Below are 12,680 nucleotides of genomic sequence, written 5' to 3'. Positions count from 1 at the left end.
GCTTAAGAGAGTTTAAATGCTAGTTTTGGAAATGTGATGAAACAGGTGTTGATTTCCTCAGAACATGTGACATATACATTTGTGTTTAGCCATTTCTTGTCACAAGTGTGCTGGCATATAATTTACTCAGCAGTGTATAAGAACACAATAGGCTAATTCATTTTCCACATAACTTCACATGATCATATTATTAGCATGGGCTTGTTGTGCAGCACATTCACTTTGTCTGTCTCTCAGGACTTCAGAGAATATGGGACATTGGCCAAGGCCAACACATGTTCAAGTCTGTAAATGCGTGCATGCGTGTATATTTGTGTGTGTGTGTGTGCATCCGTGTGTGTGTGTGTGTGCATGTATTTGTCTGCATGTGTGTATTTGTGTGTGTGTGTGTGCATGCATGCGTGCGTGCGTGTGTGTGCATGTGCGTGTGTGTGTATCTGTTTGTGTATTTGTGTGTGCATGTGTGTGCGTGTATTTGTGTGTGTGTGTGCGTGCGTGCCTGTGTGTGTGTTTGTGCGTGTGTGTGTGTGTGCGTGCGTGTGTGTGTGCAAGTGTGCATGTATTTGTGTGCATGTGTGTATTTGTGTGTGTGCATGCGCGTGCGTGTGTGTGTGTGCGTGCATGCACGTGTGTGTGTGTGTGTGTGCGTGTGCGCGTGTGTGTGTGTGTGTGTGTATGTGTATTTGTGTTTGCATTTTTTCCCTCTTCTTTCCCCCTCTAAGCTCCCTTCCCCAACATCCAGGAATCAGAGAACATCGCTCAGCTAGACTTATCAAAGTCATTCTTTAAAAGACAGCTGTTGTCATGTGCTTTAATTCAAGGCTACGTCTCCGTGCAGGGCGAGGCTGAACCTAGTCGCGCAGCATAATCAGTCAGGAACCAGGCAAAATTCTCCTCTCATAGAGAAATACTCTCCTCTTGGCCCTTACTTCACGTACGGGAACCTCAGAAGCACAAGGTAAGTTTCATTTGGGTTTCCTGTTATTTTGGTTAAACCTTTTCACAGCATTACACTAATTATAACTAATATTTCTCCTTAAAATACACGCATAAATTAATCCCAAGAAATACTGTGTTGGTCTGGAGTTTTAAAATTGATTTTGTCACCCCAGCCAAGTGCTGGTGTCTTGCTCTCTGTTCTATTGGGTCAAATATTATACTTCCTCTTGATTCAAAAGATCAATTACTGCCTAATCCTTTCTTAAGTCAACGTTGAAATGGAAAACTAGGAATCTGAACGAAGAAAGTCATGGCTGTCATGAGCTGCCCAGGGTTCAGCCTTCCACTAATTGTATAAGTAGATTTACTTAACCTAAGAGGACATTTTGGACAATTTTTGGAGCCGTTTTTGGGGAGAACGGATCATGATAAAGATCTTTCACTGGATGGTTACTAGGGGAAGTTGTCCATTTTCTAGCTTTCAAAATTGTAAGTATAGGATGGATGAAGGACCTTACAGGATGCTGGTAGAGGACACCATGTTTTAGCCTCAATACAATACACAGCTTATTCGAAGTTCAGGAGTTATTTGGTTTCACGTAATAATCATAAAAGTATCGGACAGCTACGGTGGTATTTTTGTATGGGCTGTGTTAAAATAAAATAAAAAAAAGACTCAGAGAATGAAGTCACATCTGATTCCAGGGATTTATTGGGTCATTGTGTTCTCCCACACACTGCCATGCAACAGCTGAGGGGTTTGAAATGGGATCCTGAGCAGGTGTTGGAGTGGGAGAGAGGGAATTCTGGAGAATTCAGGAGAGCACTGCTTCTCTCCCTCTCACTGCTCTCCTGGAACATTTGTACACGGAAACATAAGAACTGGGGAAAAAAAAGAAATTCAGTCAAAACCTGGCTAAAAAGATGCCCGAAGAATCCGTTTGGTTAGCATTAAAAAAAAAAACATGAAATCAACATAAACAATGACTAAACGCAATTAGATTTTATATATAAAGTTATATGTACTGTATCTATGTAGACAAAAGAGAAAGTGGAAACATAAACGTTGTCCCAGTGGCGACAGGAGCAGTTGGGGCCGTGACCCGTAAGTCAGAGGAGTGTCTCGAAAAGATGTCAGGAATGACAACATTGATCTCAGCACAGAAGACCGCAGTCCTAGGAATGGTGTAAATACTGTGCCACGCCCTCAAACTTCCTGGTCTCTGGTAGAAAATAAAACAGGATCACTCACTGGAAGGATGAGTCAGGTATAATACACAAGCTGCTGATCTGCTGTCAGATGTGAGTTAGTGCAGCTTGCTGGTGAGTGCCCATCGTTTAAGTTGTCTCAGGGCATTGCCCTGTGAGAAGAGAACAGTGGCTTCTCCAGCTGCCCTATCCTAACCTCTGGTCTTCTTCTATCACACTTCCTCAACAAAGGCAGGACCCAACATTACAATACAAAATTAAATGTGCACTTATGGATTTCAAAGATCCTGAGCTAGCAGGAAGAAAACAGCTAGTCAGCTGTTAGACAAGAAGTGGGAATGGGATTTAAAAAAAAGAGAAGAACGGTCCAAACACAGAGGAGAGAGTACACTGTTCCCATGGAAACTGAACGAAAGAAATGTTTTCAGTTCTAAACTATCTTGTAATCTTACTTTGAATATCCCTTGGAAAACAAGTGACACTTTTACTGAAGTTAACATTTTGGAACTAAACCACTTGCAGAAAACTTCATCCGTGAAGCCTCCATCCAAGTTTTCATCCAGAATGTTTTCTGAAATCTTAAGGCAAGTCTGTGAAAATGTTAAAAAAAAAAAAAAGAACATTCTGTACTATGTGTAACAAGTGCACTCATTGTAAAATAACAAATTGTCACTTGTCAGAGATAAAAACAGGCCCTTGAACTGCCCCTAAAGGGACTCATTCCCCCTGCCTCAGCTACCCATGAGAGTGTAGTCAGACATCCATCACAGTGGTTAAGTGGGATTCTTCAGTGGAGATGTTATCAGGAACAGCCTCTTAAAGGTGCTCACACTCTTCTGTCTCTGTTATCTATGATGATAATTGCTCCGAACATCCAATCTGCTTTCCTCTAAAGTAAATCCCTAAGCTCTCCTTCAGAGTCACTCAGCCAGTCAGGTTCCATTTAATGCCAACAGCGAGACCGAATTGGAGGCCTACACTACAGTTTATTTGCTTATTTTGCATGGCGTGGAGTCTCTGGCCGCGGTCCGAGGTATTACAGCAGGAACTGTGGCAGCCAAGGTCCTAGCAGTGCTGTGCACGGCGGGTCCGTCAGTGGACCTGCGTGTTTAGCAGCCCGTGTACTACGGTGTGATGGCTCTAATAACAAAGCACGATGTGGAGGTGCTCTCACAGTGTGAGTGACATAATGGGCACCATATGCAGCTGCCCAGGCAGGAAACCACATACTTCTTCCTCTTTCTATCTTTGTCTGTATCTCTCCATTTTCCTCTTTCTCTCTCTCTCTCTGTCTCTCACTTGCCCTCACTGTGTCATTCTCATTTCCTCCTCTCATGCTTCCATTTCACACTCCCCTTTTCAGGGCCGAGTAAACGTTAGGACGGTCGGTTAGCTTCGTCACGTTCTGCTGTTCTCGGCTGTTCTTTGTCAATAGTAGCTGATCCCAGTTCACTCCCTTGCCTTTACTCCTCCCAGGTGAGTACTCAAGTGTTGACAATCTAGGCGGACGGCAGTTGGTCTTATCCTGCTGTCGTCTTTATTCCGGTCAGCCTTAAACGTAGCCAGTCTGTCTCTCTCTGTCCAGCTCTCCAGTGGGGACTAACCGTCCCTTCTCACTGGTCAGCCATTCAGCCATACAGTGCATGGCTAATTTCACCAGTCTGACCTCTCTTTCCTCTGGTGTACAAGAACAAGTGAATCAGCGGCAGGAGAAATGCACTGGCCTATTCTATTCTTCCTCTCCTCTTTATTTTCTTCTAGTTTGTTTGTTTGTTTGTTTGTTTGTTTGTTTTACCCAATTCATCTCAGTAAATGATGACCACTGGCCCCATTTCTAGAGGAGTTAAATGTGTATTCACTTAATTTTGTGGTGTAATATATTCACAAGCTCAGGGGGAAAAAAGGAGCCCTTTCTCCATCCGTCAGTCCTGCCAGGCTTGTAAATGGCTTGCCTGTCCATCCGTGTGAGTGAACGAAGTGTCTGCTTCAGTGGCCAGCCTCTGAATCACCCCTCTGTGGTATCAACACCCTTATTTTTTTTTACATGTATTTATTTATTTATTTTATATCCCTGTATCTTCCTCAGCTCAGACAGAGCAGTCACAAAACCATTTCATTGCGAGTTATACCATGTATGACTACGTACGTGACAAATAAACTTTGAAACTTTGGAACCTTATGGCCATGGGTGAGGAATGAAATTAGGGGTTCAGTCTGCTCAAATAAGAGGAACCATGTAACTACTTCTGCGATAGTTATCAATAATTCACTTCTTTTCGTGCCTGGATGGTAATATGTCACCTTTAGCTTGTTTCTAGTGGTTATTACACTAAATAGCAAAAGCCACATCAAAATATATTCATAACCTGCCACAAACAACAGACATTAGCTGTTTAATATCAGCCTGCTGTGTTAATAGCATTTCCTAAGTTTTGGGAATTGGAAGGGAGGTTTATTAATCGATTTGTTTGACTTACTGACTTCTGTTTTTCAGAGTGCACTCACAATGGATCCTGGGCATCTGGTCTTAAGAAGGTAAGTTAAATAAGCACCGTATTCAAAAGTGGGCAATTCATAAGTCTTAATGTAAATCACTTTTAATAATGTATTAATAAAGTTATATTTTCCCTCTTGACAAATCATGGTTTTGATTTGTAGGCCCAGGATTCTGCTCCATTATGTGTTTATCATTTGTTTCTTTATCCAAATGTAACTTTTATTACCTCCAGAAATAAAACTGAAACCACTTAAAACAGACACACAACACTCCAATCAAAGCATCTGACCCTATGAACGCCACGGTTTCTTCTGCTCCCTTCAATGTCTCACTTAAGCCCGCAGATCACTTCTTATGTGGCGTTGCTTTGCCCGGGTGTGTACTACCCCCTAGTCGGCCCCCAGGCTCCACCCGTGGGGCGCGTTTGAGTGCTTGGGAAAGGGATGGAAAAGTTGTCTGCTCTCTCGCAGCTCCGCCGGCGACGAGCAGCAGTCGGAGAACTCCATTCGAACTGAATGGATTGGCATGGGGAGAAGCAGATCTTTCAGCTTGGCTAAGCTACAGCTCTGGAACTGGATTTCTTTTATTGTGGTTTTGTTGTGGTCGTTGCTGCTCCGACCAGGTAGGATATATATATATATATATATTATTTTATTTTTTTTTTATTTAAGTTTTTTGCATTGGCATGCATAACTGTTTTGCGGAGCGCTGGTAATGTTGGTGGAGCTAGCTGGCGGTTAGGGAACGGCGCACTCTTAACTTTTGAAAGTCCCTCCTCAAACCCAGTTATAATAGCTGTCGCGATTTAGCTAGCTAGCTGCTAGTCGTGTCGTAAAGTTTCTCACGTGGTAACTTTTCAATGTTTCGTAGGAAAGTTGAACACCTTTAAAAAAAACTTTTTTATGCTAAACGAATGACCAGAAAGCTAGATACGGAGCCGTGCAGCCAGTTAGCAAACACCCTAGCATGTTATGCTAGCTAGCTAAGCCTGACTTGCGTGGTTTTCTATTCACACTTCAGTAACGGTCATTACTACTTTTTTTTTTTTGCTACTTTTTTAGTTCGTTTATTGTTTTTTGGTTTTGTTATGGTGGCCGGAAACCTAGCTAACGCCAGTCGAAATTATTTTTGGTTCAACTGAAGTGATTTGAACTAAATTAACCTACGCCGTTGGCTACTAAGTACCCTGCACGGTGTATTTGGCAGGACTTTGCGTCTGGATGGCGAATCTTGCTTGTTCTGCGTTTTCAGACGCTAGCAGGTTACGAAGAAGAGTTAGCCTGGCTACCTACGCTGTACATCGCTAGATAACCAAATCGGATACCCAGTTGGCTGCCTTCCGTTTCATAGTTTTGTTTGGAGTCGGAATAAAGCCATCAAATGTTTTTAAGCGACAAGACAGTTGGATCATTTTTGATACATAGTGGAAAAGTGATAACCGGCCTTCTTTATAGTACAGTGTTTGGGGGGGGAAAAAATTTTCCCCGCTAGTTATCGTAACTAGTTGAATATTTCGTGCAGCCATGTTCATCCTGCGGTACGGAGATCTTGGCTGGAGTTTATTAGTCGTTTCTAACTGGCTAGCCAGCTTCACAGTTCACAGTGTACTCGCAGAGTATGAAACATGGGATCTAACTAGTTATTTACATCCTGTAAACTAACCAGCTACAGTATCGGACCCTGGAACATTTACAATTGGAACAGCAAAGTGCTCTAGCTACATGCCTTCAGTTATTTTTGATTAGGCCAAGTTATTTCGGTTATTTTCAACAGCCCTTGCTTCGCCTAGCAAATAACAGACAGCGTCCACCTCAGTTATTATAACTGTGAAGGTTTAACTGTAGTTAACTGTAAATCTAGCCACTTTATACATTTAAAAATATATGGGATAAAAAAAAACATATTACTAATGACGTAATGTATGCTACTGATTGCTGTGAAACAGCTTTGATATGTACACATTGCATTTGACATAATCTTTGCTTTGCTTTTGCTAACTGTAGGGTTGGGAAGGTCATTTTGAGATTGTATTTTAAAGTAGGATATCACACCTATTTAGAACTGTAATCAGTTGATTATACACCTCAAATAATACATTTAGAAATTGTCATTTGTTACTGCTGTTTTCTCTGATGTCAGCATCACAAAGGCCAGTATTGCAATAAAATGTCCCATTGGTTGCAGTAAGATGGTCGTCTGTTTCACTACAGACATTTTCTTAGATAGTAAAGACTGAACATCTGGTCCAGCGGTGCACAGGCTTCACACTTAGAGAGCATCTTAACGCAAATATTTGATTTAGTCCACGTCAATATGTTGTGATTTTACTAAAAATCTTTTTTCAGTTAATGTCGATAGTAGATTTACCTGTTGTCTCTTTAAGCTCTAATAAAAAGCAAATGTGGGTGTTTCAATAGGTAAGATCCCTCATATTGATAATAATAATTACTACTACTAATGCAGTATTGTTGCTGGGTCCCACTGGTCAGGAAACATCATTAATCTTACGAATTTCTTTTTTCATTAGAGGTTTCTATAGATTTATGTTTTAAACATTCAGTCAAATAAAAACGTTTTGCTGTTTTGTGCCACAATTAATCTCAGATCTCACTCCAGTAGTCATAAATCTGGTCAGTATAAAATATAAAATATTTTTGGACCTGGCAGACTGACCGAGCTTCTGCGCTCTCTCTCTGCCCTCCAGCGTGCTGTCAGACATGTCGGATTCAGCGATGTAACGCAGAGTATGTGGCGTCCTTCTCCCTGCCCGGAGGCCTGCCGGAGGAGGCGCCGCCTGACGTGGACCACTGCATCGCCCTGAGAGCCTACTCGCTGTGCACCCGCCGCACGGCCCGCGGCTGCCGAGGTGACCTGGTGTACCACTCGGCCGTCTTCCGCATCAAGGAGCTCTTTGCCCAGCACAACTGCTCCAGCGACGGGCCGACATCGCCAGCCAGGGCCCCGCGCGTGTCACAGCCGCCCGCCGTGGACACGTGCGACTACGAGGGCAGGGTGCTGGCCTCGGGCCCCGGCGCACAGCAGCAGAAGTATGGCCACTGTGGCCTGTTCGGCGACCCCCACCTGCGCACCTTCCGCGACGAGTTCCAGACGTGCCGGGTGGAGGGTGCGTGGCCCCTCATCCACAACCGCTTCCTCTCTGTCCAGGTCACCAACGTGCCTGTCGTGCGAGGCTCGAGTGCCACGGCAACCAACAAGGTAGGTCATCAGCAACCAAGACGGGTTTCTTTGTAAGTGCTTTTAATAGTCTGAAGGTCTAAAATTTCTGCATATGTGCCAGTTATCAATATTCTGTGTCTATTTATGGTGATGCTGATATTAATATTGTAGGCTTTTAAGGATAAGTTTGAGTAATAACAGATCAAATTAAAGAGGTTCATTATCCATGTTTTAAAAATAAGTATGTCTGTTCTTCATCAAACTGCACTGTAAACATATTGATTCCATCTTGGTGCACTGTGACAAAAATAGGAAAATCAGAAGCGTTCCGTTTATAAGGTGACCAGCGCCTTGCTGCAGTGACTTCTATTTGCCTGCTGGGTAAACAGTGGTCCGCATTCAGATTAGACCTTCCCATGTGCACCACTCTCACCTGTTAATAGCACAGAGCTGCAAGACCCTTCCATTAGTGTCACCAGCAGGGGCTGGTGTGGAGCAGCTGGGAAGCAGAAAGGACCTTTGGAGTTGAATAAAAGTGATTCGTTTGATTCCTCACAGTCTGTGCGGCAGGCGGATAACATAAGATGGAGGAAATGATGTGTGCAGTCAGACAGCTGGGTGCAGTTGTCCAACAAGTCGACTGCATCTGTCTGTTCTCAGGAAGTTGAGCGTCACTGTGTAGTTGTTCTGCACAGAAAGGGGACAACCGAATGGTTTGTTCTGTTGCTGGTTGTTTGGTGGTAATGTGTTGTTGTTTTTTTTGTTTGTTTGTTTGTTTTTTGACAACTGTTCTTAATAGGGGAGGAATTTTTTTTTATGTCGTATTATCAATGTGACAGCAAAACAGTAGAACATGTTTGTATGATCAAGTCTGTATTCTTAGTGGGTTTATTCAGCAGGCAATATCACTCAGTAGCCAGTGATTATCTTTTCATTATATCTGTGTATAATAGTATAATATAAAATATAATAAACTACAAATCAGCTAAGCAGAATCTCTGATTGGAATTAACAGCTTGGTCTAAGATTGTCACTTGTCTTTCATTCTTATTTTGTGTGTGCACCTGCTGCCCCGCTGTGGTGAGATCTGATACTTCACCCCAGAACCTCCTCTGACTCTGCCACATACTCCTCTGATCAGTTTGAATGTGCCTACTCATCTCTACAATGTATTGACAAGAGTCTGTGCTCACAGCTAAAAGTTTGGTTTCCTTGCATCTTTCTCACTGATCTTGATTGTCTTGTCCACAGATAACGGTCATATTCAAATCCTACCATGACTGCACAGAGCAGAAAGTGTACCAGGCAACCACGGAGGACCTGCCCTCGGCCTTCCAGGACGGCACGCGCAGCGGCGGGAAAGGGGGCAGCCTGTGGATCGCCGAGAACACTGGCGGCTCTGGCGGTCGGCACGTCATGATCCACGCGCGCTACCTAGGCACGAGCGTGATCGTGCGGCAGGTGGGCCACTACCTCACCTTCGCCATCCGCGTGCCGGAGGAGCTGGCCGAGGAGAACGGAGGCTTGCAGCTGTGCCTGCACGGCTGCCCCAGCAGCGAAGTCATCAAGGCCCACGTGCTGACCCGGCAGCAGGGTCTCCGCCCACCGCCCCGCCTCCTCGGCGGCTGGTACGAGGAGGGAGGGGTGGAGCAGGGCGAGCGCACGGCCACATCGGAGCTGCCGCGGGGCACCGCGCCGCACGCTGACATGCTGGAGCGCGCGACCACCAGGTGCAGGGAGACGCTGCAGGTGGAGGACGTTTACTTCCAGTCGTGTGTCTTCGACATCCTCACCACGGGAGACCTGGAGTTCTCCATGGCAGCATTCGGCGCCCTGGAGGACCTGAAGGCACTGCCCCCCAGCACACTGAGGCAGAGCTCGGCGAGGACTCCACAGGTGCGCGGCGCGGCGGGGGCCGCGGCGCAGCCGGCGCGCCTCCTCACGCTGCTCCTGCCCCTGCTCCTGCTGAAGTGACCCAGGCTTGAGAACAGAGCACTCCTCACCTGTATGAAGCGCTCCTGAATAACTTAGCCCTGCTTCCTACAGTTACGCTTGTAAGGAGAAGCTTTTGAATTGCCATTGCGACGCTCAGTCCCAGTGCACAAAGGTGTGTCGTGAAAACCCCTCCTAAATCACAAGACGCTGGTTTTGAAGCACATTACCTCCTTTTAACACTTTATGTGTGAGATTTCCTAAGTGGAATTAAGTCGCAATTATGTGGAATTATTTTGCAACATAACATACGGTGGTTTTCTGAAGGGGATTTTACAGTCCACGAAGGCTGAGGGCAGATAATCTAAATAGCTCTTTGACACTCTTTAAGGAATTCTCTGCAGGTGGACAGTGAGGGTGTGCATATAGACATTATTTTAATGTTTAATAAACAGTGCTGTCTGATGTCATACAGGAGGACAGTTGCGAAATGAACCATGGAGGAGGTCCTGACAAAGACTCGCTTGTGTCTGTCTTCCTGGATAGAATATGATACTACTCTACACTCCTTAAGTCAAATGGACACTATGCAACTTTCAAATCTCAGAATCGCCATCCTGTTTGTCCTACAGGTTTATCGCCTGTACCCTGTTTGGCTGACGTAGAGGTATTCACACCACATGAGCCATCACACATGATGCTCACACACTGGGACCTTTTGACTCAGCTCACGAGAAACATGAAGCAATAAGGGTTAAAGGAAACCACGGAAGAAGAATTGGTTGGGGAGAGGCTGACAGGAAGGGCTAAATATTCTTCACAGAGAGCAGGAGGTAAATAGTGGAACAACATGCAATGAAATGTTTGAAACATTCAAGAAAATGAATCGGTTGCTCTCATCTGATTTAAAGTGTCAAAACCAGGGTTTCACATGTGCCCTGACTTGTCACAGGCTAATGATATCAGGAATGTTTATGTATTCCGTGCTCACTCGTGGATAAATGCGTAAGTCTGTACAGACCAGAACCAGTCATAAGTTTATTGGGAGTTTTATAGAGATGTATACACGATTCTGATCTAAAATCTTTCCTACTAAGCTAAGCCTGTTTATTCACATCATTCAGCTTTTGAGAGTTAGTCTTGAAAAAGGTCGTAGAGACCAAAAGAACCATAACAAATCTCTCCTTCACAAATGTTTTCCCAAATGGTAACGGCCAAACTAAGATTCAGGTTTAAATCTCTGATTTCTGGCTGTCAGTGTCAGTATTTCCCCCAAGTTATTCACAAGTGTAATTACAGTGTATACTGAAGTCGTAGCTGCGCAAGTCATTATGCGAGTTTTTTCTCTTGTATTCTCATTGGCTGTTCCTCATCGCTGCCCCTGTTATTGGTCACAGAGGTACTCGCACTATAAGATTTCACATGATTTATCGCCGAGAATTTCAAGTTTGGAAATATCGGAAAGACTGCGATAGCCCAAACATTTGTGTGTGACAGCAAAATTGGGGCTAAAAATCATGTAGTGTTCACCCGGCTTTAAAAAAAAAAAGTATGTGGGATCCAACAACTGAACAAAAATACTACCTACCCATTTGTGTATGGTTCCGGATTGCTCATTTCCATCAGAAGTGACAGTTGCAGTGTAAGAACGCTCATTTTTCAAGCTGCTTTGCTCCCAGCATTATTGTATAAGGTTAAGAAACAAATTCTTTATATAATAATATATTGAAAGACTGTATATATGTTTTATAATGTGTACATTCTGCTGTGTATAGATTATTTTAAATGTGATTTTTCTTTTGCAGCCATTTGACCTTTTTGTTTGTTTTTAGTTTGTTTTTACTTTGAAAGCAGTTCCTTTTATGTAATCCCTCATCCTTTCATTATTAAAAACGTTTTTGTGACCCTATCTTGCCTTATTTTGAAGTTTGACATTAATGTGGCTGACGAGCCCACGCTAATATAATTTCATTCCGTATTTATAATGCTTACGTCCCATTTGAAACTGTCTAACATAATTACATCTGGACCTTGTCCAAGGACATTGTTACCACAAATGAAAAATACCATTGTTATTCAATATCATGGGACATCAAATCAAAAGAAACAGATGGTTGTTTACCTACCCAAGCAGGTAATTAGTAGATAAATGCATAAATGTTTGGGTATACCACAAACCACTATAGGGACAATTAAAAAAAAAAAAAAACTTTCAAACATCTGGAACAGTTGCAGTCTTGCCAAAGGCAGGATCCACCTGCAAAGTCGTGTTTATATAATGAGAAACGGATGGGGAAGGCAAAGAAACAAGGTCCATGTTTTCGGGCCTGCGGATTTGAGATGAAATGACTGTCGTACGATGGACCCACCACTCTGTAAGAACAGCCTCAGGGTTACCAGTACAATTAGTGTAAAATCATCTATCTGAACCTCCATCTCACTGGAACTGTTATCATAGAAGCTACGATAAGAGGACTAAGGCGAAATGCACATATTTGGTCATGAATCCCGTATTTGGTGTCAAGCGAAATGCACCTTGCACCTAACGCCAGATTTAGTGGTGCAGTGTTGCTGCTTTGGGGCAGTTGCTGCAATCATGACATTTAGCGGAAAAAAAAAAAAAAGTGTGGTGAAACGTGCTTTGAAGCTTAGCCTTAACAGCACAAGAACCTTCCAACAAGACACTGACACCAGACATACCCGCAGGTGATTTCCAACCTTATTAAACATATTGAAAGTGCCATTATCCTTGCAGGAAAGGGTGACATTCAGATATTAAAAACGGCTGTAGCTATGAAAAATTCCAGATATATCTTGTTATTCATCCATTCTATAACTTACTGTATAAGACCCATATAGTTTTATGATCTATTTATTATTATACTCAATTTTTAAAGGTGCTGATAATTCTGGACTTGTGTGCTGT

At 43.4% G+C, this 12,680-nt stretch overlaps 1 protein-coding gene across 3 annotated transcripts; it reads left to right on the top strand.

Annotated features, from left to right (window-relative positions):
• The first annotated feature begins 657 nt into the window (after window positions 1-657).
• On the top strand, window positions 658-11,663 carry rgmd (RGM domain family, member D). Of its 3 annotated transcripts, none has more exons than XM_035523379.1 (6): window positions 658-958; window positions 3,512-4,166; window positions 4,643-4,683; window positions 5,116-5,267; window positions 7,350-7,861; window positions 9,074-11,663. In XM_035523379.1, the coding sequence occupies exons 2-6, from the start codon at window positions 4,092-4,094 to the stop codon at window positions 9,794-9,796; spliced, it is 1,503 nt and encodes a 500-aa protein (XP_035379272.1). In that variant the 5' UTR covers window positions 658-958; window positions 3,512-4,091; the 3' UTR covers window positions 9,797-11,663. The 3 variants fall into 3 exon arrangements, with proteins under 3 accessions (XP_035379272.1, XP_035379274.1, XP_035379273.1); XM_035523380.1 differs by lacking the exon at window positions 658-958 and having other exon boundaries at window positions 969-3,624; window positions 4,037-4,166; XM_035523381.1 differs by lacking the exon at window positions 3,512-4,166.
• The last annotated feature ends 1,017 nt before the right edge of the window (window positions 11,664-12,680 follow it).

This window comes from Electrophorus electricus, chromosome 26 (genome assembly GCF_013358815.1).
Source record: "Electrophorus electricus isolate fEleEle1 chromosome 26, fEleEle1.pri, whole genome shotgun sequence".
In the NCBI taxonomy this organism is placed as follows: Eukaryota; Metazoa; Chordata; class Actinopteri; order Gymnotiformes; family Gymnotidae; genus Electrophorus; species Electrophorus electricus.
Note: the sequence above shows the minus strand (reverse complement) of the source record. Positions and strands in the feature narration are given on the sequence as shown.

Bases quoted from the DNA above. Each gene is read 5' to 3' on its own strand.
- rgmd (XM_035523379.1), top strand. From the start codon at position 4,092: ATGGCTTGCCTGTCCATCCGTGTGAGTGAACGAAGTGTCTGCTTCAGT. The intron at 4,684-5,115 runs GTAAGTTAAATA...GCTCTCTCGCAG, and splicing joins GGGCATCTGGTCTTAAGAAG to CTCCGCCGGCGACGAGCAGC. The intron at 7,862-9,073 runs GTAGGTCATCAG...TCTTGTCCACAG, and splicing joins GTGCCACGGCAACCAACAAG to ATAACGGTCATATTCAAATC.